Source organism: Enoplosus armatus, chromosome 3, assembly GCF_043641665.1.
Source record: "Enoplosus armatus isolate fEnoArm2 chromosome 3, fEnoArm2.hap1, whole genome shotgun sequence".
Classification (NCBI taxonomy): Eukaryota; Metazoa; Chordata; class Actinopteri; order Centrarchiformes; family Enoplosidae; genus Enoplosus; species Enoplosus armatus.
In genome coordinates, this window is record NC_092182.1 from 9,959,623 (window position 1) to 9,985,092 (window position 25,470).

At 40.6% G+C, this 25,470-nt stretch overlaps 2 protein-coding genes across 2 annotated transcripts; one reads left to right on the forward strand and one right to left on the reverse strand.

The window, feature by feature from the left end:
* Positions 1 to 6,300: 6,300 nt before the first annotated feature.
* Positions 6,301 to 21,122, forward strand: hipk1b (homeodomain interacting protein kinase 1b). The gene is made up of 18 exons (XM_070902465.1): positions 6,301 to 6,389; positions 9,729 to 10,459; positions 10,774 to 10,965; positions 11,123 to 11,304; positions 11,436 to 11,559; positions 11,861 to 11,980; positions 12,196 to 12,282; positions 12,433 to 12,617; positions 12,735 to 12,885; positions 12,993 to 13,179; positions 13,534 to 13,652; positions 14,789 to 14,923; positions 15,971 to 16,125; positions 16,577 to 16,648; positions 16,994 to 17,164; positions 17,422 to 17,636; positions 17,746 to 17,858; positions 19,028 to 21,122. The coding sequence occupies exons 2-18, from the start codon at positions 9,731 to 9,733 to the stop codon at positions 19,481 to 19,483; spliced, it is 3,393 nt and encodes a 1,130-aa protein (XP_070758566.1). The 5' UTR covers positions 6,301 to 6,389; positions 9,729 to 9,730; the 3' UTR covers positions 19,484 to 21,122.
* A 2,770-nt stretch (positions 21,123 to 23,892) lies between these two features.
* LOC139283017 (RING finger protein 208-like) lies at positions 23,893 to 25,253 on the reverse strand. Its single transcript, XM_070902954.1, has 3 exons — positions 25,183 to 25,253; positions 24,704 to 25,098; positions 23,893 to 24,574 (listed from the first exon to the last, which is right to left on the reverse strand). Exons 2-3 carry the CDS (start codon positions 25,033 to 25,035, stop codon positions 24,484 to 24,486), a joined length of 423 nt encoding a protein of 140 aa, XP_070759055.1. The 5' UTR covers positions 25,036 to 25,098; positions 25,183 to 25,253; the 3' UTR covers positions 23,893 to 24,483.
* Positions 25,254 to 25,470: the final 217 nt, after the last annotated feature.

Here is a 25,470-nt window from a genome sequence, read left to right on the forward strand (position 1 = left end):
TTGTTTCTTTTGTATTTCTATGTGTAGTTGTGTCTCACTTACGTCCTCATCAACTTATCCTTGCCCTGTGTAATGTGAACTGTGTAAGAACAAATGACTTATTTTGGGTGCTTTTTTTAAATTTATTTTTTACTTTATTTATTCAAGGGTCTAATTATTTATTTAATTGGCTCAAGATTGGTTTAGCTTGAGACTGGTTTTCCCCCCTTGTGTGGTAAAATATGACATGTTCCAATGGTTAAATGTCTCTGTTAGTTTGTTCTTTGCGTGAACCTCTAAATCCTAACTGTGGTTTTGAGGAGAGAGTCACATACCATTGCCTTGACTTCTTCTTGACTCTGAGAGGTCTCTATGCGTGCTCTGTACAGGACATGGGTCCTATACCTGCCCCTATACAGGGCATTGGTCCCCATATTAGCCCATACGGGCGATTAAATCCATATTTTGGACTATTGCATATTCCTGTATATAAACTGACGAGGTAAGGGGATACGAGGACCCTGAAACTTTTTCATAAGAGGACTGTATTTAAGATTATAAATTATTTTACTCCCATAATGAAAACTTAAGACAGAGACCTGGGTACACAGGATGGCTGTATTGCTTGTAAATAATGTAGATATTACAAAACGGAGTAATGTGCATGAGATTTAAGACAAAGAAACAGCAAAAAGAACATGTTAGTGGCTATGGACTGTGAGAGGATTTTAACTGCTTCACTTTAAGAGTATCCAGTATAAGTGTTACTGAAAAGAACATTTTGTTAAAGCATGCAACTGAAAAACCTAATGTTAGAATTATTAAGTGGGAAAACAAAGTTAGCTGAAACAATGATCTTTCAGACAAAACATTTACACTTTGTGCTTTTGTTTCTTGGCTAGCAAAAATTAAACCCTTTTTGCCAGTAGTGCCAATTATTATGAATGCTATTTTGCCTAACAATATGTTACGTTGGGAAACCAACACCCAAAAGATATCAGTAAGATCCACAGAGGCAACACACACACACACACACGCACACACAGACACGCACACACAGACAATAAACAGTAGAAGAGATCTAGCTCTAGCTCAACCGTAGACCTCCTTCAAGTTCTGAGGTTTGTCTAAGGCAAACTTGCGTGTAGATGGTGATGATGCAAGTATGAAAATTATGCTAATTTTGATGAAGATGACGATGGTCATTTTAATATGAATGCAATGAATGATGATCCAAAAAAAAGGGGAAAGAGGGCGCTACATTCTTTACAATGTGGTTGTGCTTCAGCAACGTACTAGCTTTTATTAAGACCATTAAATCACACCTATAGCAGTTCCAGCCTGGCCTCCAGTCAAAGCTTTCCATCTTCAAACAGAATGTCTCCGCCCAAACTTTTTTACATATCATTTGGTTGATTTTTTCTTTTCTCCTCATTGTCACTGCCATTATTGTACGACGTGTACTCTAGACTTCTGGAAAGCTCTGTTTAGAAAGTGCCTGCTCAATAACAGAAAAGTGCAAGCTAATATCAGGAAATACCTATTGTATGTCCTCCAAAAGGTTGCCAGTTACCTGTTTATTTTCCTAAATTGTGTGTTAAAAATGAACTTGACAGTGTTACACTTGATCCGAGTCTAAGTTAGAAGCTCTAATTTGTCAGTGGTATGAATGAGTGCTCATGGCCTGATTGATGCTATGTGTTGCTTTATGAGATGAACCAGTAATTACAGTATCACTTTATGCCCCCACTTGTGTGTCAGTTTTGCAGTATCAGAACAAGAAGACCATATAATTCAGCCTCTGTGTATGAAAGGCACTGCCACGAGTCTATTCAACGCCCCGGTGTTGCTGCTGGGAGGAAGATGTGTTTATTTCTTGCATGGACTCACTTTGTCTGTCTTTCCTCAAAATATGTTCTTACAGCATTTAAACGAGAGTGTAACCCAGCAGTTTTCTAGAGGACAAAATAGCTGTCATACACATTCTCTTTCTTTGTCTTTCACTCGCTCTCTCTCTCACACTCATACACACACACACACACACGTAAACACATACATACACCCACAGACACAAAAAGACAAAAAAAATGCCACACTCTTTCTCTCTGTGCTTATGTCTTTGGGAACAATTAAATCTCTCCCTTAGATTTTACTCAGGGTTGAAGAACAGGGAGATGGTATGTGGAGTGTAATGACCGCTGACACAGAGTTGTACCACTACTGGTGACTGTGTACATTTGTGTATGCATATGTATGTGTACATATTTGCGTATGTTAGGGGTACTCCAGAGACTTGTTTGTTCACTAATCAGTATATACAAATTTTCAAATCATGTTCTCGATTGACATCTCATCTTGTGAAGACGCAAATGTGACCTGTTTGCTTCGTCATCCAAGCTGTGTCTGCATCACCTTTTCTACAAGAAAAAAACCTTCCAAATCCCGTATTTTATAGGATTTTGTTTGAAACTAAATTCAAAGCAAGTAAGAAGTGATATTTCTATTTATACACTTGCTCTTGTCTTAAGCGCACAAGATTCTTAATACAAACAATTCTTAAATGATACAAAAATAGGGAACGGCCATGCAACGCCTCAATTTTCTTCATAAAAAAAAAGTTGTAAGAGATAGTGTAATGAAAGATTTACAATTGGAAGATCTCTATTATGTGTGTTTCACATGTTTTCAGACTTTTCATCATACTGAGAGACAGCCATGGTCAGGACAGCGCTGTCAGGAGCATTCATGCTACAGTATCACTTGAACCTCCTCTTAAACTGCCCCCTCCTCTCACAACTAAAGTCACAGAGAACTCTGCTTTGGACTCCTTTATGCACACACAGACAAATATACACACACTCAAACATCCCAGAATCCAAATGCTTACGCTTATCAACACACACACAGTACACACACAAAACTAGACACACAGATTGCAGAAAATCCATCAATATGTTCATGTCTTTGGAGAGGATGGTGACTGTAAAAAGAGTATGTAGAGTAGAAAAAGTAAAAATAAAATAAAAAAGAAATATTGCCATAGTAGACAGCTGGTAGACATGCACAGAGATGGCCTCTGCTCTCATAAGTCCGCCTAGAAATTAATGGTATAACCTTTCAGGCCTTGTTTTGAGAGGGGGCGTGGCCAAACACCACATTGCATGCTAGAATGGTAGACCCTTATAGATAATCTATGGCTAGACCTCTCCTTGCCTTCCTCTTCTTTCACCCCGTCTTCCCTCTCTCTCATTTCCTGCTGTATTCCCACCCTGCCTGCTGTTGTGTTCTCCATGCCTATCTCAGTCTTTCATTCCTCTTTTTCTTTTTGTAGCCTAGTTTTTACTTTGTTTGTTTTACAAACGTGCATGCACAAGCATCACTAAATTGTTGATGTTTTTAAAAGAATATTTTGTTGCTGAGGCCATGCAAAGTGTTTTGAATATTGCCCTTATATGTGGAAAATGTCTTCTGAATGCTTTACATAATTTCTGCTGTAAAATGAAATCAGAATAAAAAGAAAATTTGCACTTTAACTTATTTTTTTTGCCTGATATTTATTTCTTCCCTGGACCTTAAAGAGATAGTTGTAGTCTGTCTTGTTCAACATGCCACTCTACACGCTGCAGGGTGAACTCTTTACAATCATGTCCCAAAAACATTTCAGTTCTCTGCAAATACATTTTGAAAATGTGTTTTAATAGTGTGTTGTGCACAGTGACTTGCCCTTTTTCTTTAACCTAATATTTCAGGATTGAAATGCCCACTTTCAGGACCAAATTGCATTTTATTATCAAAGGTTTGGGTGCAGAAATCAAAGTGAACCTGGATGAGGTGCTTAATAAAGTGGAGAAGCATTAGTCGTAGTTTGGCATGTTTGTTAATTTGGACTCAAATAATAATAGAGAGGCTGACAACAACCATGTACTCAACCTCAACTGATTCAGGCTAGCCTGCAGTTATCAGGCTAAAATAATCCTGTTTATTCTTCCTGGATGCAGTTATCTGTAGTAACAGTGAACTCTTATTTTAAAATAAAGGCTAAATGAGAAGAACCCATGATCAGCATTCATACTATTGGCTGAGCGCTGATGTGATGTGATTGTAGTTACATGAGGAAGGTGTATTGGGAACCCTTCCAGCATGCAATGGGGCAACAATAGATCCATGGACATGAGTCTCATTTTCTGTGTCCCTGCGTTGTTATAGATGTAATTTTGTTCTACACTGTGCTCCACAATTTCAACAGTTAAACATTACCAGTGAATGAGGTTAGACCACAAGTGATGTGACATTTGGCATTTAGGTGTTTAGGTGTTTATCATCACATAACAAATCTGGTCTTTTCCTGGTGGAGATATCCTCGATTTTCAAAGAGCACAATTCAGGTCTGCCTTTGTAAATGGAATTCCTAATAAATTGTTGGTATCTTCATTTTGTAATTTAACAAATGTTTGTGTGAGCATCTCAGCTTTTCCTTCATCTGTTACAGCTGTAATTTCACCATTAACTAAGGTTGGATATCCATATTCCCTTGAGATCGCATTCATTATTTTTGTCATTCCCCATATCTTATCAATTTCTGTCTCTCTTAATTACAATGTTTTTTTTTAACACTTTAAAAGCCTTATTTCGAGACTTTACTGCTTTTTCACACGTCTTTGTCCACCATGGTACAATTTTGTTTTTGTCTCTCTTCCTCAGACTCTACTGTCTTGCACCATCTAAAATTACTTAACAAACAGAATCATTTAACTCTTCTACATGTCGATTAACATCAACTTTTTTGCATGTGCTGATCACTAATTTCCCTGAAATGTCTCCCCATCTGTTCTATTGAAAGACCATCTATCTGATCCTCCTGTATCATATTAATCCTACTTCAGGGAGAACTGGACAGTGGTCACTTTCTACTGTTGTTTCCCAAGAACAATTTCCTGCTAAGACATGACACTGAAGTAAGATCAATTGCTGATTCTGTACAATTCCTAATATTAATTCTTGTGCCACTTCAATCATTTAGGCAGACTATTTTTTATATCCACCAGTTCTTCAATCACCACTCCATTATTAGTCAAACACAAATGTACAATGTGCATTCAAATCTCCACAGCAGATAACTTTTCCCTCTAAGTTTACAACAGGTCCAATATTTCTAATGAAAGCCTTCTACAAGGATTGTATAGGTTTTGATGTTACCATATTTTGTCCAGATCTGTCCCTTTCCCCCAAAATCTCTACATTGTGTTCCTTGTTTCACAAGTATTATACATCCTACCCCACTGCCCTCCCCTCTATGTTTGCGGATAAGATCATAACCTTTTATTACAAACTTTAATGTTGGCTTATGCCAAGCTTATTGAATGCATATAACATCTGTTTTTTCCCTTGGGTCTTAAATAAATAATTTAAACCCTGCTATCAGACTTCTTGTATTCCAGTGAAGAATAATCGCTAGGTCCATTCACCCAAGACTCCAGATTTCTCATCTGAATCAAGCCTTATACATCTTTCACAGTCTTTTACAATTATTTCTATTTTCTCTGTTTCGTGTTTGACTTGATCTGTAAATTCAGTGGACAAAATCAGTTTATCCACATTCTCTCTCTTCTCTCCGTCTTTGTCCTGCTCCTGATCTTGGGAGTTCAGTGTGTTGTGAGGTTTATGCTCCTTCCTGACTGTCAAAGACTAAAACATCTGTGCAACTTGGTGTGAACGATCTTAACGTGTTGTTTGTCCAGTATGTTCCAGTTTATCTTCAGGTTTGTGGAACATGTTAGTCCTACCGGAAAATTACTGGCATATTCTACTTACGTCACGTCCATTTCTTTTTTACCGTAAAATATGATGTTTATCCCACCTTTTTGGTGTAAATCGATCCCAAATGACACTCTAGCACATTTTTCGGCAATAGAGCCATCGTATAACAGTTGACGATTACATTTTATCACCACATAGTCCTCATTATTTCTTAATGTTAAAACTATGCCCATCTCTGTGCGCATCGTCTGCCAAATCCACGGTAATTACGGTAGTAACCGGAAATTCCGTAAGATTAGCAGCTGGTATAAGGACGTGGTTGTTCCGGCGAAAAGTGGATTTTGCTGCTTCAAGACAGGCGATTTTAGAAAAGGATTTATTATGTTTTAATCAAGAAATGTACATTTTTTTAGGATTACATGATTGAAGTCAATAATACAATGAGCCCTTTGAGTGTTTCTTCTGAAAACTCGACACTGTAACGCCTTCTCCTGCTGCCTAGCTCTCCATCGACTGAAGAAACAATGCAGGCCTAGCTAGCATCTAACGTTAGCAAGCGGAAGCTAATCGGATAACGCTTGTCCAGCAGACTGCAGTGGGATTTAAACCTTGGACGAAGCCCTTTTTTCGACGCTGATATAACATCCTATCCGGTATGTTACAACTGTTTCTCTATTTTATGTTGATTTTCGGGCAGTCTTTGTCATTTAACTTAACTTTATGTTGTGAGATGAGCCGCTAACCATTTAACGCCATATTTTCACAAAGTTAACGCGTTAGCTGTTTAGCATTAGCGAGTTAAGTAACGTTACCTTGTTGATTTGATCTTAAAAGCATGTCTGCGTCAGTGGGGGTACAGATGTAGATGACCAACAAAGTGACGGCCAAATGTATAATTAATGTAATATTCGGTAAGTGATATTTGAAAACAGGGACTATCACAGCTTGACTTCCACTAAGGTCCATCACAGCTGCCCAACAGTCACCCTGTCAGCACCTAGCTCTTAGAGACACAGCAGTGTCAACACCTATATTGGCTTTCTTTTCTCCTAACTGGAAAATGAAGCTCCAGTGTTCCGTTGCTTTTGCCCCGGTAATCAAACCGACCAGATTCAGGTCCACCTTCCGTTTAGATCCCAGCTTGTCATTGCATAGAAGCTGTGCCTGAGCTGTCCCAGCAGTGGTTTCATTTATAGAGGTATGGTGTGGCATACATTTGTTTAAGGTTTTCTATAGCTAGCACTGAAACAAGAGGTGTCAACCAAAACACAAATCAGCTTTCTTGGAAATAGAGAAGAAAAAAAATATAAGAATTGCGTGAAAGAACTAATGCATAACTATTACATGGAAATCAATGTACTTCCACTTATCATTTAGTTTTTGCATTTATAAAAAAACATTTCCCACTTTAGGAAATATCTTCTGTCCTGTTACACATCCTATGTGAGATTTTTTCTTTTCATGTGCAACTTTTCCTAACTAACTATCCAATCCTGAAAACAAGACTCTCAAGGTGTAAATAATACATTTCACAGCCTCTTTTAAAATATGCTGTGTTGGACAGAATACAAGCTGCATACTTGTGAAATGTAAGAGTAAATCTTCATCTCAGATTTGCATTTCCAAGTTTATGTTGTATAAGGTTTTTGTTGATGTCAAAGTTATTGGGTTTTACACACCTAACTAAACCTATTGCAGTCTAATACAACAACCCTGCAATCAGTCCTACCTTACATGAACATTATAAATGCTCCCTGCAGCTAACTATTTTTAATAACAAAGATTATTTTCTTGATTAATTGTTTTGTTTTTGAAATGCCCGGAAATAGTTTCCATCAGGATTTCGCAGAGCCAGGTGATGTCTTGAAATGGCCCGTTTAGTCCGACCAATAGTCCAAAACCCAACGATAATAATTTTACTATCAGATATGACCAGGAAAAGTTGTAAATCCTCACATTTGGGAAGCTGAAACCAGAGAGCATTTGGTACTTAATCAATTAATGGATTGTCAGCCTAGTTGCTGATTAATTTTCTGTCAGTGGAGTAATCAATTAATCCATTGTTCATTTCAGCTTCAGTTCAGTTTTTTGTTGAAACCGTTTCACAGAGGTGTTCAACTTTACGTTTGGAGTCACAGTAGTTTGAGGTGCCGGTAAAGTGTATTGCATTATATTGAGAGCTGTTTGTAATATTTAGTTTACCCTCGCTGATATAAATGGAGAGACCTGTTGTATTAGACTGTATTAGTTTTAGCTAAGTGTACCAAATAAACGGTGTGTGTGTGAGTATATGTATGTATATATACAGTGCTTAACAAATTTATTAGACCACCTGTCATAAAAACGAGAAAACACAAATATTTTAGAAATCTGTCAAAAACGTGTTTCAAACTAAAAATTGTATTGTTATTTATTAGGCAAATAACAAACTGGAACAACTAATTAGTCCTTATTCACATATATTAACCGAAAATCTTAATATTTTGTTTGACCTCCTTTGGCCCTGATAACAGCTTGCATTCTTGCTGGCATTGTTTTTATGTACTTTTTGACAGTCTCTTTTGTTATTGCGTTCCATATAGTTTCTAGCTGTTCCCAAAGACTTGCTTTGGATGAAACTTTTGTGCGATCTATTTTTGAATTCAATAAATCCCAGATCTGTTCAATAGGATTCAAGTCTGGACTTTGACTTGGCCAGTCAATAAGTTCCAGTCCTCCAGATTCCTTTTTCTTGGTCAAGTAGTCTCTGCACAGCTTTGCAGTATGTTTGGGGTCATTGTCTTCTTGGTATATGAACCCACGACCAATCAGGTTCAATCCAGAAGGATTCCATGATGCACCAAGATGTTGTGGTAGACCTTCTTGTTCATGATACCGCCGATTTTAACTAATTTGTCCATGCCGTTTCCACAAATGGAACCCCATACCATAATGGAATCTCCACCGTGTTTCACTGTGGGCGCAATGCATCTAGCATCAAAACGTTCTCCAGCTTTTCTGTGGACATAATCACGACGATGCTGACCGAAGAGTTCAAACTTGAGACAGAGTACCTTCTTCCAGTCATCTACAGTCCAGTGTTTGTGCTCCCTGGCAAATTTTAGGTGTTTTTGGATGTTTGCAGGCCTCAATAATGGCTTCTTAGGAGCTATTCTTCCATTTAAACCTTGTACCTTCAGTCGTCTGCTTATGGTCATTCTGGAGACTTTCTCAGATTCTGATCTAGAAGCATTAATCTCTGCCTGAAGATCAGCAGTGGTCTTCCTTCTGTCTCTAGTACTTAAAATCTTGAGGTGCCTAACATCTGCTTCAGTTAGCTTTCGTTTTCGGCCTCTTCCTTGACGCATTTTGTAAGTACCAGTCTCTGCAATCGAGTCCAAGGCATACTTGACCACACTGTGAGAACACTTTATGTCTTGCCATATTTGTCTCAAAGACCATCCAGCATCATGAAGTGCTTTAATTCGGACTCTTTCTTTCTCAGTGAGTTCCCTACACTTCACCATTTTGAACAGGAGTGAGGAATTTCAAACTGAATTCACGTTTTTATACCCAAATTTGAGCCAGCACACTGGCATTCTCTGAGAACTCAGAAATGAATCAAGAATAACATACAACCACTAAAACAAATTTTTCTGGTCAGGAATGCAAGTAAATAACTGTAATTGGGTATCTCAGTCAAAAAATAATAATGTGCTTTTCTATTTTTAAACAGAAATTCATGGATAACAGCAATAATTATATTTTAGCATTAAAGATATCATTTTGATTAAAGAGCTTGCACATACTGGTGGATTAACCATTACAGAAATGTAAAAAAATATTTTGGTAATCAGCAGTACTGTTAATTTAGGGCAGCGGTGGCAAACACCTTACACTGGGTGGTGGTCTAACAAATTTGTTAAGCACTGTATGTATGTATATATATTATAGATAGATATCATAGGTTCTTTTTTGTGCCTCCTATCTAATTCTCATCCGTCTCTTTTCAGCTATGAGCTCTCAGCTGCAGGTTTTCTCTCCTCCCTCCATCTCCTCCAGTGCCTTTTGCCGGGTTAAGAAGCTGAAGGTGGAGAGCAACGTTTGGGACGTGTCCACCACTGAAGCTTACAGCTCTATAGCAGGCCAGTCAGCATACGCCTTTACCCCAGCCATGGCTGTACCACCCTTTGCACCATCGTTAGTCTTCCCCCCCGCAGCACCCGGCTCCAGAGGTCAAGTGGTGGTGCGGGCAGCTGATAGCACTGGGAGTCTACCCCGCGGATCCAGTCGACGTGTCACAGAGCAGGCGACGTCTTCCTCTTACACTCACGCTGAGACGTCGTCTGAAACGAGGGGGCACAGGCATGGGCAGAAGAGAAAGATTGAGGAGACCAATGAAAGCAGTGGGAGTGGATGTGGCAGTGTTCAAATATTGGAGGAGCTCTCAGCCCCTGCAGCAACTTACTCCACCCGTACGGGTGGTGGAGGAGGGGGCACAGGCCAGTCTATACCCCACTCGGCTCCAACCACTAAGAGCAGCAGCTCCAATGGTGAAGGGGATTATCAGCTAGTGCAGCACGAGATCCTCTGCTCCGTGTCCTGCAGCTACGAAGTGCTGGAGTTTTTGGGAAGAGGCACGTTTGGACAAGTGGCCAAGTGCTGGAAGAGGGGCACCAATGAGATTGTGGCCATCAAGATCCTGAAAAACCATCCTTCATATGCTCGTCAGGGCCAAATTGAGGTAACCAAACATCATTTTGTATCCTGCTTTGATAACAAACCTACATGTACATTAGTTACTGGTTTCATTTGACAATGTTGGCTTTGCAGAGAGCATTAATACTGCAATGCTAGCAAAGTGTGTGTGTGTTTGGTCGTATGTGAGTTTTATGTAGGCCTGGCTGAATTATCGGTCTAGCACAAGAACCATTGAAAGAATTTTAATTCTGAACATTTTGCAAGTCAGTTACTCATTTATGACCCCAAAATGCTCCCAATATATCCATGGTATACATATTCACGAGTTACATGGAGTTATTTGTTTCTCATTAATAGGTGGGCATCCTGAACCGGCTGAGTGCAGAGAACGCGGATGAGTACAACTTTGTGCGTTCATACGAATGCTTCCAACACAAGGGTCACACCTGCCTGGTGTTTGAGATGCTGGAGCAGAACCTGTACGACTTTCTCAAGCACAGCAAGTTCAGCCCTCTCCCGCTGCGGCACATCAGACCCATCCTGCAGCAGGTTGGCACATGTTTTGGCAGATATTCATAAAAACCCTGAACCAAAATCATGTTATTACTTTTATTTTGTTATTGCTACTATAAAATTTAAAGCCAAAACGTCCCTGTTTTCATTCTTAATACAACAGCCGGATTAATGTTTGTGTTTGTACCTTTAGGTGGCTACAGCGCTGATGAAACTGAAAAGCCTGGGTCTGATTCATGCAGACCTGAAGCCTGAGAACATCATGCTGGTCGACCCCCTTAGACAGCCCTACAGGGTGAAGGTCATTGACTTCGGCTCAGCGAGTCATGTGTCCAAAGCTGTCTGCTCAACCTACTTACAGTCTCGCTACTACAGGTTGGTGGCAAGAAATCCAGCTGTTTTTTTTTTGTTAATCTAAATGTGTCTTTGAAAAATGGATAATGTTACTATGACAAAACTTTGTAACTCAGTAGCTGTTTCCTTTTAACCTTCTATTTGCTGTCCAGGGCTCCAGAGATCATTTTGGGTCTGCCGTTCTGCGAGGCCATCGACATGTGGTCTTTAGGCTGTGTGATTGCTGAGCTGTTTCTGGGTTGGCCTCTGTACCCTGGAGCCTCAGAGTACGACCAGGTCAGTATTAACATTAATATTTTCAGTTCTTATGAGGGCATAAAAAATTCTCATTGCCTGGAAAAGGCTAACCTATGAGTGAGAATACAGGCTGACTGTTGTTAGTTGGTAGCAGGTCATGGAAGTACTGTTGGTGCTCTGTAGAAACTCAAAGTGAGTGCTGCTAGTTTTGCTGTAAGCCGAGAGATACCAACGTGCTGCAGAAGAACGAGCATAACTACAAACTGTGAGGCAGGTAATCCGTTCATTTTAGTCATATCCATGGCACTTACTTAAACTTGAATGTGTTTTTTGTGTCCAGATCCGTTACATTTCTCAGACCCAAGGCCTGCCTGCGGAGTACTTACTGAGCGCCGGCACTAAGACCAGTCGCTTCTTCAATCGAGGCCCTGACTCGAGCTACCCACTCTGGAGGCTTAAGGTTAATATAACCTCATACTAATCCTGATTAATAACTGCTTATTAAGTGGGCTTTCAAGGATTATTGGGGATATCAGAAAATGGCGAAATGTGTTAACATATAAAGAAGTCCTGATGGTCCTTCTGATTTGAATCGTACCCATATTGCTTAGTGTTTTATAAGAAATAGTTTTGGCACATAATGATAAACAGAAATGTTTTCCATTTTCCATCCAGACCCCAGCAGAGCATGAAATGGAGATGGGCATCAAGTCCAAGGAGGCCAGGAAGTACATCTTCAACTGTCTGGATGACATGATGCAGGTAGATGGCAATCTGTCGCATAACATCTAATTTAGTGCTTAAGTTTTTGCGCTTCACACACCATTTTTACTCTTTTAAACAAATGGAACACACAAACCCAAGAAATCACATTGCCTGTACCTCATATTGTTTGTTTGTTTTGTATTCCAGGTCAACCTGTCTTCTCATTTGGAGGGGACAGACATGTTGGCTGAGAAAGCTGATAGACGGGAGTTTATAGACCTCTTAAAGCGGATGCTCCGTCTAGATGCCGACAAAAGGATCACACCTACCAAAACTCTGGGTCACCCCTTTGTGACAATGAGCCACCTCATGGATTATCCGCACAGCTCCCAGTGAGTGTGTGTGATGTGAAGATGTTCTTGTAGGCGCTGCTGCACATATAACCAGGTTTGGGTGAGTCTTAACTTAAATGTAATGTCGTTGAAATGCCTTTTCTCCATCCTCCCCAGTGTGAAGTCCTGCTTCCAGAACATGGAGATCTGCAAGCGCCGGAGCTCCTACGATAGTGGCAAATCCCTGTACTCAACCAATGCAGTCCCCAGCGCTGCAGCGGGCAACCTCACTGTTACCTTCAGTAGCCAACTCAACCAGCATAACCAGGTGTGGCCCGCATCTTCCCCACAAATTCTTAATTCTTCTTCACACATGTTTAGGGACCTGTAACTCCTCTAGTATTAATCAGCTGCGTTTTTTTATTTCTCCAACAGGTGCCTTCTGCGGGGGGAGCGGTGCCTTTGCTGAACTACCAGCCAGCTTTGTACCAGCAGGCGACCATCAACATTCCCGGGCTGGCTCAGCAGAGTGTCCCGATTCCAACGCGTCCTGCTGGGCTGTGTAGCCAGACAGAACCCTTCCAGCAGACTCTCATCGTCTGCCCACCCTCCACTATTCAAGGTAAAGGATAAAGTTGCATTCAGACTGAAAAACAACACATCAGTGTGGAAGGCTTATCAAATGCCAAGAAACCTCACAGTGGTTTATTCAGTGTCTCCTCCACTTTGATTGGTGTTGGGCTGTCTCTAGCAACATGTTGATTATTGTTAATTACCTTCAATAGCAGACAGGCCTGTGCAGATGGTGATCTGTGCAGAGACCTGAATAAGATGCATACATACCTACTTTTTTGTTTCTGGAAAAGAAATCTGATCATTAAGGGGTATCTGTTACATGTAAAATTGCTCTTTGAGATGTTTTTCATCAGGATTTTGGTGTTACTCATTGATGTGCTTGTGTGGAATTGTTTTCCAGGGCTACAGCCATCCAGTAAGAGTTCCAGTTTCCCTGTGAGGATGGAGAACTCTGTACCCATAGTACCTCAGAACCAGTCTGCTCAGTCGTTGCAGATCCAGCCAAGTATGCTCACACAGGTAAGAGTTTGTTTGATGTGTGTGTGTGTGTGATGCTTGTACGATACTTGTATTTGCCAGCTTTTGTCCTGGAGAGAAGGAATGTCTACATGGGCAGATGTAAATAAATGCAACTGATACTTAACTATTATTTTCGGTGTAATTTTCTGGTTCATTGTAGAGTACGGAACTGCACTTCAGACTGGAGCCTCTGCTAACAGTGTCTCATCTGAATGGGTCCAACATGCACCAAATAGACCTGCGTCAAATGCACACCTCCCGTAGGAAAGGGGTACTGGAGGTTAATTTGCATGTGGGAAGGGGTTTGTAGATTTGCAGCATTGTACACTTCTGTGAGGTTGGCTCTGAGAGAAGCATTCACCTTCTTGTGAATACTGACTTCAGTTTCAGCAGTTCCATGCAGACTTCCTCGACACAGCGCACATGTTTTTCTCATCTGTCATACAGGAAACCTTAACTCGGGGTTACAGGATAGAAGTCTGGCAACATCCGTGAATGATATCATGTCATTAGCACTAAGCTGAGAGCAATGGTGCCCAGTTTTGCTCATTCATGGGTACACTGAGTGCATCCAAAAAGTCTCCCTATTGGGGTTCTCCTTTCAGGCCTTGCTCTCTTCTGCTGCCAACAGAGCAAGCCAAAGTTTAGTAGGGACCAGGTTGAGACATTTTCTTGATTTAAAAAGGTTTGCTTTCAGTGGAGATGTTTTCATTTAAATGTATTTTTACCACTGACATTTGAAATAACAAAAGGTTCGGCTTCAGTAACATAGTCCATGCTTTTTTTGTTGTTTATGTTTCTGCTGATTGGGTCTCGCCTTGGATTTGCTTCCAGGACTGATTTGGACTGCCACTCAGAGCCAGGCCTCTTATTCCCAGTGTCCTATCTGGGATGGAGGCCAGATGTTTAATGCGGGAGACTCATCTGGTTCAAAAAGCTAGTTAATTGCTGTTTGCTAAAATTAGGAATAATCGCTGCACACTGCAGAGGTCAGGTGTCCAGATGGCCAGTGGTACCAGTGTGTAACTCTACAGCTGGTTTTATTCGCTCTGTCCCTTTCTGTCTACATCAGATACAGCCTTGAAGGACATTACTGCCCTAACGCTGCCCTCCCCTATCCTCCCTCCCTCCTCCAGGGTTCCTGCACACCCCTGATGGTGGCCACCCTGCACCCACCCTCAGCAGGCATAGCCCCCCAGTATTCTCTGCCCCTCGGGCTGGGCACCGGGGTGGGTCGGCCTACCCTCCTGGAGCACACAGCCACAGTGCTGGTAAAGCAACGATGTCATCCCAGAAGAAAGACATGCACATGCACACTCCCTCTACCACTAACAATACCATCTCTCTCCTGCCCCACTCTCCTTCTTCTTCTTTTCATTTGTTTGCAATTTTCCCTCTTTCTGTGCCACACGTCGTATGGGGCTAGTCTTTATTTTATGCATCATATTCCTCCATTTAGCCTGAATCATGCTTGGTTGATGCTTATTTTTGTAGGAAAATCGAACCTTTTTTTTTTTTTCTGGTCCCGTATCGCCATTATCCTTCTTGGTATTCATTTTTTCAAATTCCCCTTTGAGACATTAAATCAGATTTGACAAAATTTGCAATCTCTTTCCACTCCAAAGGACAACCCCCCTCCCCGCACCATTCACACACTCTTTCATTCCCTCCCCCAGTCTTTCCCCATAGGTGTGCTGAGGGCATGGAGCGCATGTGTTGCTGAGTTTGTCTGTGCTTTGCTTGCAGCTTCTCTTGTCCTGTCCTTCCTTGGTTTCAGCAAAGGAGATTGCAGCTACAAAGCCTATTTTAAAATCCCTGCCCGACAGCTCGACTCTCTGACACACATCTTTTTGTTTCAGCCCCAGAACATGTGGCATGCCTTTTCCCCAAGACAGCTTATCAGCAGACTGTTTGGCATCAGTGAACTAAACTCATTTTCTTTCCTCAGTGTTTCTTCTTTAACAGGCACCATGGTTCTGTGTATACTTGTCTTTATACCTGATCTGACCGTTTACAGTGCTTCATTGTTCGTGCTTTGCATGATATCATCTTGTGCATTTGTTGCAGGGCAATGCTATAATAAGGGAATGGCTTGGGAAAGGTTGCTCGCTTATCTGGCTTTGTGCTTTTGCCTGTACGAGAGATTGGCCGATTGGTTTGCCTCTTTGTCTTTGGTCTTTTGGATTTATTTCTCAGCATGGCTCAGTTTGTCTGACCCATTCCAGCAATCAAATAATTTGTGCTGATTCATTAGTATCTGATCCTTGGTATTACATGTACTGAAGAGTGAGTGTCTGTTTTGTTTTGTTTTTTCTCAGCAGGCCTGGCCCACTGGCACCCAACAGATCCTCATACCGTCATCATGGCAGCAGGTCCCAGGTGTGGCCATCCACAGCTCTGCCCACCAGTCAACTGTTGCTGAATCGCCCCTGGAAACACTGGATGCTACCACGCAGCAGGGACACAGCTGGAGGTGCGACAACCAGTGATTGTTAAGTCCAAACAGTTGGACAAGTGTTGAATAGCATCTTACAGTTTTACATTTATTTCAGAGATTTCTGTACATGTGTTTGATTTTAAAGATGTGTCATTTCATTTTTCATTTTTACAGCACTTAGTACCTATTATCTTGCTGATATGACTTCTCTGTCATTTTGTGGCAAAAATGGTCATCTCAATCATATGTAGCCAATTTGCCATTATATTGACTTATGGGGGATAAGTCCATAAGGCATGCTTGAAATAACTGCAAAATGAGGGATGTTAAACAAAACGTTAATGTCCAAGGAAAACATGCTGTTTTTTTGGGAAAATTTCCAACTCATCAGAAAAATACGCTTTCTTTATGTTTAACTTTATGTTTAACTTTCTCATTTTACCAATGGCATCTACCACTAACATGTTGTGATCTTTGACACCAATAGGAGCACAACCCAAGCCAGGACCCAGCAGGAGAGGAAGAAGGTGAAGGCGAGACGTGGAGAGAACAGAAACAGGTTGGTAGAGTCCTGCAGGTTTTATCTCTTGATTCATGATTTATTTATTATGTTTTTTTAAGCTGTCACACCAAATAACAGATTGTTAAAAAGGACTGATGGATCAGTATAAGCACAACCAGCAACTGTTCAGAAAAAATGTACTACCACATAAAACGTTGCAATAAAAATAGAAACGTGGAACTAGAGGAATTATCCTCTATCACTTACATTTTTTGAGTTTTTCCTGTCCAGTAGTTTTAAACAGACTTTTGCACCTTCTTCATATTCTGGTTTTTGTCCGTTATCACAGCTGAAATCACATACTTTGGACGGCAAAACATTTGCTTTTGTTTCTCTGTCTAGGGGTATAACGACTGCATCGTTACTCAGCAGCAGCGGTGTGACTCCACCCAGCTCCAGCGCCACGTTGTCCCAGCCAATCGTCATCTCTGACACACCCAGCCCAGCGGTCAGCATCATCACTATTCACAGTGACACAGACACAGAGGATGAGCGCAAGTTCCATCCTGCCAGGTGAGGACAAGATGCTGCTCTTTGTGTTTTTTGTGAGCCTCTTTAACCGTGATCCAGGTTTGCTGAGGGTCATTTATTTCCTCTTAGATCAACAGTGCTAGACCAGTATTTCTAGTCCTACATCCTGGCACTGTCCTACTCGACATATTTTCTGTGAGGCTTGTTTGACCCAATAGACCAGACCAGGACTTAATTCATTTAGACTGAACCTCTCTCCTTTTTTGTTGTGAAATAACACTTTTCCTCTGTTTGCATAGCGTTGGTCTGAGCCAGCGTACCAACGTTATCAGCTGCGTGACGGTGCACGACTCGGACTCCTCCACAGCCAGTCCCCTGACTCCCCTGCCCCGCACGCTGAACCCAGCTAGCACCATGTCATCACGCCAGGCCAAGTCTCTGGCCGTAGTGGCACCTTCAGTCAAAACCCAGGGTTCTGAGAGAGGAGCCGTTTCACGTGGACGCTTAGAGACTGGTGAGAGTCACTCATCTACGGTTGTCTGCGTGTCATCAGTGATACATTTTATTTTGGGTGTGAAAGCAGTGTGATTTTAATAATACTTACTACCTTTTTTAATTCAAAGTGAACTACATGAAGCCTAAGAGATCATCCAACCGACAGCCCTGCAGTTCAGGGGAGAGCATGGAGCGTCACGGACTGGTGCCGAGCCAGTCACACCCCTTAAACCTCAGCCAGGTGAGGCTTCTTTTGTGTTGGTGTTTTCACCATAATTACATTTATGTGCAGTTACATTGAAGTCGTCTGAATGTTTTGACATTTTGACAAAGAATTGCATTTATTTGCCAGACACAAGAGGTGTGATGGTATTGGAGTAAACAGTATCTTTATCACTGCGACAAACTGCCACTAACATGAATCCCAGTGAATTACAGACTGGAACATTTTATGTTAATATACGCAGACAGTGGAGTCATAAGTTGAAAAAAACATCTCTGAAAGAACAACGTCATGTGACGTTTGCACCCATAGAGCTCTGAGCTGTGACTCTGTTTTACCCTCAAAGGCGCATGAACAACCATTTTCAGCAAGGATTCCTAAACTCTGGTTATTAAAGAGTCACTAAGTATCAAATATATTTACTGTGGCAGAAAAGTTTAGTTAGAAAAACTGGTGCTCATTGAGTCCAAAGCGCTCTCTGCTGGACAGACGATGTAACGGCAGATGTTGAATGAAGTTGAATGACCTAAAACAAATCAGTATCTCGGTATTTATGCTCTACAGTTTCATTTGCCCGTCCATGCGGCAATACCAATATATCTGTAATAAGACGATACCTGCTGATAATAGTCTCGCTCAAAATAAGGGCTTGAGACAGGACCACAGTAGAAGTAGGCTAGAAAGGGCCACCAAGTCAAAAGGGTCATGCACCAGTGTTTTCATTTGTTTAGTTTAGTTTACAAGTTTATAAAGATAACCTATATATCAGGCTGGGTTTTATGAAATGTGTCTGAAATGATGCACCATAGTTAGAATATTTCCATGTGAAGGAATGATGCAGCCATAACAAGCATGTACTGTAGGGTTTGAATATTTCACTCAATGTAAACATCATATAGCTTCATAGAAGAACTGGAACAAGCTGATACAGACTGTATACAATACTGCCAGACAGAGTGGAATAAGATGATTTAAGATTTAACAACCTTTAAGCCACTTGAGGGGAAACCAAAGAGGTAAAGTTGGGGTGCTTCTTTGTGAAGTGTAGGTGTTATTTTGTCTCCCTCATGTAGGCTACAACAACGATGGATCCTCCCTGAGGTGTTTCTAATCATCTAAAGAAAAGAAACGAGTGATTTTTCTGCCCCCTGGTTCTTTCATGTTTACTGAGTGTCTCTTCTTTTTAGGTTCAGCCCGTGGTTTCCTCATCTCAGGAGCGTTCCCACAGTGACTCGTCTTTGCGTCGCCAGCCGACGTTCCCTCCGGCCGTCTCGGCCTCTCACTACAACTTCCCCGAGGTGTCCGCCCTGGCCTCGGCCCCCGGCCCCAGCCTGTACACCTACCCGGCCTCCACCGCCCTCTCCTCAGCTTCTCAGGCCATGGAGCAGCTGCTGGGCCGCGGTCACGGCACCCACGGGCACTCCCCCTCCGCCTATGCAGCAACGTACACCTCATCTTCCTCCTCCAGGAGGGACACGGCCAGTCGTAAGGATTCTGTCAGTAGTCTGCTGCACGGCCTCCCCGCAGCCTACCAGCATCAGTTTGCCACTGGCTCTCCCTATGTCAGTGTGACGCCCCGGGCTGAGGCTTACAGTGCCTACCAGCTAAGCCCCAGGCGCCTCACACAGTACCCCTACCTATAGGGAGTTGCACACATTTTGAACAAAGAAAAAGATCTACTTCCCCACATACTATCACAAAGGGACATTCAAACTGTATCTCTAGTAGAAAAACTGTTGGTCACTTGTTTGCTGCTTTTGAATCCAAGGCAGCATTTCACCTCCAACTCATTTACATGCTCTTTTGGACTGTTTTAGTGTTTTTTAAAATGTTATTTGATATCGTATCGGTTTAATTTCCCTTAAAAAATATTGTTTATATCCCATATTTTATCCCCTTCTTATCCAGATGTACAATTAAGGCATTGTGCTAAATGTATTTTACTCCTGTTTATCTTGAGGTTTTTGTGTGAAGAGAGATTATCCTCCTGTCACAAACTGCGACGACACTTTAGGCGAGCTTTTAGACGCCTGACTCACAAGGCTGGTGAAGGGCTAGCTGACAAAGAGACAAGTCACTCGTTTTTCATGAGCCTTGTTATAAAGTTTTCACACTAATCCAGTGAGGCCCGGTGTTTTTAGCTAACATAACAATGACTGTACCATGCCCATGTCTGTTTACTCACAAATGTCTTTTACTATGTTTAAATTATATTCTGTCAGTGTGAGGGAGGAAGAGGAAGGTCCATGAAGATGTCGAATAAAAGAAAGATGTGGTGAAAACTGTGATGGATACATGTTAATTTAAGTGCACATGTGATAGTATGTTATTGTAGTGACAGTGTTTAGGCAGGATTAATCATGTCCTTATGCAATAGAAACTTTTTTTTAACTGCATCAACTGAGTGCTGAATGTATTAATGAAGTACAGAGGAGCGGGAACACCATCCTGAGGAATGACGTGAAAAGCTTTTGCTTTAAATTGTTTTTAAACACCAAAAAAAAGAAATTGACCTTCTTCCTTTCTTTCTCTCCTTGAAATATAAAAAACCCAGTTTCACATGGACCGAAAAATAATCTATATCTGTGAATCCTGATTGTGTAGGACCTGATCGTTATTAAAATGGATTTATGGCCAGTGTTACTGTTATATTTGGAAGAAGAAAAAAAAGCTGAAATTTTATCCTGTGTTCTTCCCTTGACACTTGAGGAAATGCTCACTAGGAAGTTGTAACAAACGACCCACACTGCTGTTCAATGACTGATGCAATCTGTGAGAAAATTAGCCTTCTGGTCAGTTACTCGATGTTTGATGAGAAGCCACTTTAGCAGTTATGTCTCTTACAATAAGTCAGTCACAGGTGCTGCTGCCCACTAAACATACACAGCTTATCCCCTGCTGAAAATGTGCAGAAGTGGCCATTTTGGCTTGAGTCTTGTCTGAATATAATATGTTGAGATTCATTGTTTTTCACATGGATTACTACAGTGTGGATACAACAGTCGCACTGTTGGTCTTGTCTGAATTCAGACTTGCAGCTGTTCAGCAGCTTTTCCTGCCACCATCTTTAGTTAAAGGAGGTGAATCTCGGGTTGGTTTCTGTGGGTTACAAAAGCTTTTTCAGTAAATCCTTCCTTGTTGTGTTTGCATCAGTTTTGTGTTGTAATGTCTGAATATTTAACTGTATTTCATCTTAACATAGTATAGTTAAGAGGTTATTTGGTAGAACTAATTCAGGGAAAAAAGGTTTCAGCTCAAATAATCCACTGTCACTGTTTTCAATAAAATAACCACAAATTCACAATGGTTTGTTTCATTATTCCTCACTTCCTGTTCCGACATTAACTATGAGTTCATGCTTTTGTATTTCCCTCCAAACTGCTGAGTAAAGATTCATGTTGGTAGTGTTTTTGTTGTGTTGTATGATCTTTGAGTTCTGTAACTGTTTTATTGTCTGTGCTCATGCCAGCCACTCTACAAACAGCAGTGGCCGGCATGGGCAATAAAACTTGAGCTAAGAGGCCATTCAGGCCTTTTCCAGGGTATATTAACTTAACAAGTTGCAGATTTAACAAAAAAAGAGAAGAGAGTGGGAGGGCTTGTCTTTTTGATGGTTCATCTCTGTTTTATGAAGGTAAGCTTTTATTGCCTTAAAAGACTATGAGCAAAACTTGCTAAACTTATAAAAAGAAAAACAGTTCCTGTGTATCTTATCAATGGAAAAGATAAGATAAGCCTTTATTGATCTCCACGGGGGAAAATAAATTCTGATTCTGATTCTGATTCTGATCTGACGGGAAAATAAAAGTTTCAGCAGCACAAAGACACAAATAAGTACAGATAAATAGAGACAAAAAAAGTATAAACGTCATAAGCATAGAAACTATACAGGACCAATTAAACTCAAAACTCACTAGAGACCATCTTTTGATAGGCTCACACATGCCCGTCAGTAGTCAGTACTACATGAGTATAAATATAAACACCGGACACAGACCCACAAGGTGAAAGCATTACCAGTCACATGCTGTCGCAGCTGTCTGCTTCTGAGATATAGTGCATTATAAGTATAAAGTTGCATGAAATGGAAATACTCAAGTAAAGTACAACTTGAGTAAATGTACTTAGTTACATTCCACTACTGAGTATAGTATTCTATACTAATAGCAACAACAACAACAACAATAAAAATAATAATAATAATAATTTGTTTAGTATGCACGGTATAGTTTAATATAATAATATATAATAAATACTGTTATGAATACTTTTATGTGCATTATTCAAGTCAAGAGAGACAGTGGAGAGGAAGATTAGTGTCTCTCTGCTGGCTGGTCAGAGTGCTGCCATAGTCTGTTGTTGTACAGTCTGATGACAGTGGACGAAGTGAGAAGCTGCTACGAGTTATCCACCAGGCTGGAAATAAATGCCAAACACACATATACAAAAGTATAAACCAGCAAACCAGATTTAATTAATTTATTGAAATAAGAAATGAATTACAAGTGACATTGTTTCGGATGGTTCAGAGCCTTTCTGCTTTGTTAGTGCAGTTTATACACCATTATATAACGCTGTAATACTTTATATGATAATATATATTTACTAACATTTCTACTGTTTTGTACCACTTGGTGCAGATGAATGCAACATGTGAAAGAGACTCATGTTGTGTCTGTATTGTGGCTTTAACCTGAAAACAAGGCAGTTGTGAACACTCTGATTGTGCCGCAGCCCAAAGCTCAGATGTTAATAACTTCAACAGAATAACTTTGTTCATGTATTTGTTTTGTTCATGTAGACAAGGCTAATACATATCTAATATCTAATATACTATAAATACAATAAAGATTATAGGTTTAAAACATTTTTCAGCTGATGTTTAAAGTTTCCTTTTAATGTTACATTAAATAAATATGTAAAAATATGAATTTAACAAATTTAAAATGTGTGTGGGGGGGCATTTATGCAAGAGAATTAAGCATTACCCCAGGAGAAGCTCAAACATGTGAGAAAATAATTGATATGTGTTAAATGAGTCTTAATTGTGATGCATATTTGATTTTAACATATTTGATTTATTTAAGGAACCAGGAACATAAAAACACTGAGAAAGTCAATAAACAGCAGCCTAAAGCTTAAATAAGTACACACATGAACACAATGTTTAGTTTGAAACATTTTCTTTGCATTTTTAAATTTGGATAATTTTTAAAAAGTAATGGTGTCTATATCTTGTAAGGTTTTCCGAAATGCACACATTACTTTCCATTATATTTTATTCTACACTTGTATGGTATAAAACAGTGTGAATTGTTAAAAACTAACACTTGATATTAACAACTTGTAAAGCTTCTCTACATGTTACAGCTGATGATGTTATCATGGTTCTAAAAAGAGCATGTCTCATCAAAAATACTGAAAATTCAGGGTTGTGTTTTTTTTTTGCTGTTCCTGAAGCAGTTGTGGGACAAACTTTTAAGTCTGAGTTTAAGTTTAAAATCTCGTTCTTCTCTTGAGTTCTCATCACCACGCTGCAGATGCTGTTGTATATATTTTTTACTTTTATTTTTCACTTAAATATTGTACATTTTTATTTTCTATTTCTTATTTTTCACTTAAATATTGTACATTTTTATTTTCTATTTCTTATTTTTCACTTAAATATTGTACATTTTTATTTTCCATTTCTTATTTTTCTATTTTGTACATACTTTTATTTCTAAATTTATGCTGCTTTCTAATCTTGAATCCTTTCCCCCAGGAGATCAATAAAGTATTTCTGATTCTGATTCTGATAGACAGAATTGTTTTACACCGCCTGCCTTTAATAAGTACAACATGAAGTAATTTCAAACAGCAGAGGTAGTCTTGGATAATTTTTTGCTTTTCATCAATGTTTAACTTTTATAAAATAAAGAATATAAACGTATATTTATGATTTCCATCTGACACAGCTGTGCTGAATGAAGAAGAAAAAAATCACTCTTCAGTATAAATGGTATCTACTTTTTTTCCTCTCCAGTCAAGAGAAATAAACACCGGACACCAATCAAGAGATACATGAACAGCTTTTATTACAACGCTTTGGTCACCTGAACATTCTTCTTCTTCTTCTTCTTCATGTCCCAAACGGTAACACTTCACTTCTCAGACGATGTTCATTAACTGACTCAACATGGAAATGTGCAAATAGTCAGTTTTATTTATGTTCAATAAATACATCTGAATAAAAGTTACTTCAGAGACACAAAAGACAACATAATACCACTGAATTATGTGCTTTAAATTAGCTCTGTATATATTTCATATTTAAATAATCTATATTTAAACACTATAATTCTAGGCTTGATTGAATGTTGATGTGCTGACATTTTGCAGCTACTCTTATTCCAACAATTATACAACAGTACTTTACAAAGAATTCACAGATCAAGGCGGTTTGACTTCCAGTCAGTGCAGTCCCGTTTGTAACAACTTTCAAGTCCAACACTCACAGAAACTTGTCACAGCTGTTCAGGCCTGTTGTGAGGAGCCCGTCCATCACATGCAAACCGCGGGGAATGTTGCACTGTATTCCCGCGGCCGCATTAAAGCAGGTCTGTCGAGTTCAAAGAAGGAGCTGCTGCTGCCTTTGCTCCTGTCAGCAGCCGTCCATCTCGTGTCCCTGCAGCAGCACGCAGCTGAACAGTTTTTGGAGTGCGGACATGAAGCCAGGCTGCCGTGAATCGGGGCTGAAGAGGGACACAGAGAGATTTCTTTAGATATCAGGTTTGCATTAACGAAGTTACACAGCAGTAAATTGCTCCTGCAGAGGTAACAAGAACTGAACCGTGTCAGGCCGTCTCGAAGGACATACTTACAGCTTTGACTCGATGAGCTGGGACTTGGTATCATTCAGATCCTCCAGAGATTCGTTCCTCCTCCTCCTCTGCTGCTGCTGCTCCTCTGCAATCTGATCCCAGATCTCCGTGTTGACCCACAGGGCCCCCGGTAGGGTCACGCTGGCTCGGGTGCAGGTGATCCAGCGGCACAGCGGGCAGGAGACGGTGCGGATGACGCCGTCCAGCTTGGACATCTTCTCCAGGCAGGGGGCGCAGAAGGTGTGGCTGCAGTGGAGCACCCGAGGGATCCGGTCGCTGCGGGAGTACTCGGAGCAGCACACGACGCACTCGAGCTCTTCGTTTAAAAACATGGTGACTGAGTGAGGTGGAGGACGTGGAGCAGACTGGGTCTCCTCACCAGACTGCGAGACAACCTGCAGCACACAACATGACAACAACAAAAATAAGCTTTCATATATTCCTCCATGCTCCCAGCTCCCTTTCACAACAATACTTACTTTCAGGATTGATAGAGTCCCCTGCTTTACTGCTCAAGGTAAAGTTCCTGCTGACTGCGGTGAAGGTTTGCTGGCACTGCTCGGCTCTCGATGCTCTTAAAGCACTCCCTGCATGCGTGACCAATCTTGTCACGTGTTGACTGAAGTATTTCCAAGGAAGCGCTGCCTTCAGGTAAACAAAGTTCTGTGGAAATCCAACCTTAACTGTGAGGTGAGCGCACGATGTCCACAACCAGTTTTTGTTATCTTATCAAAAGGATTATAGCCTTGATGAGCAATCTCCATTTG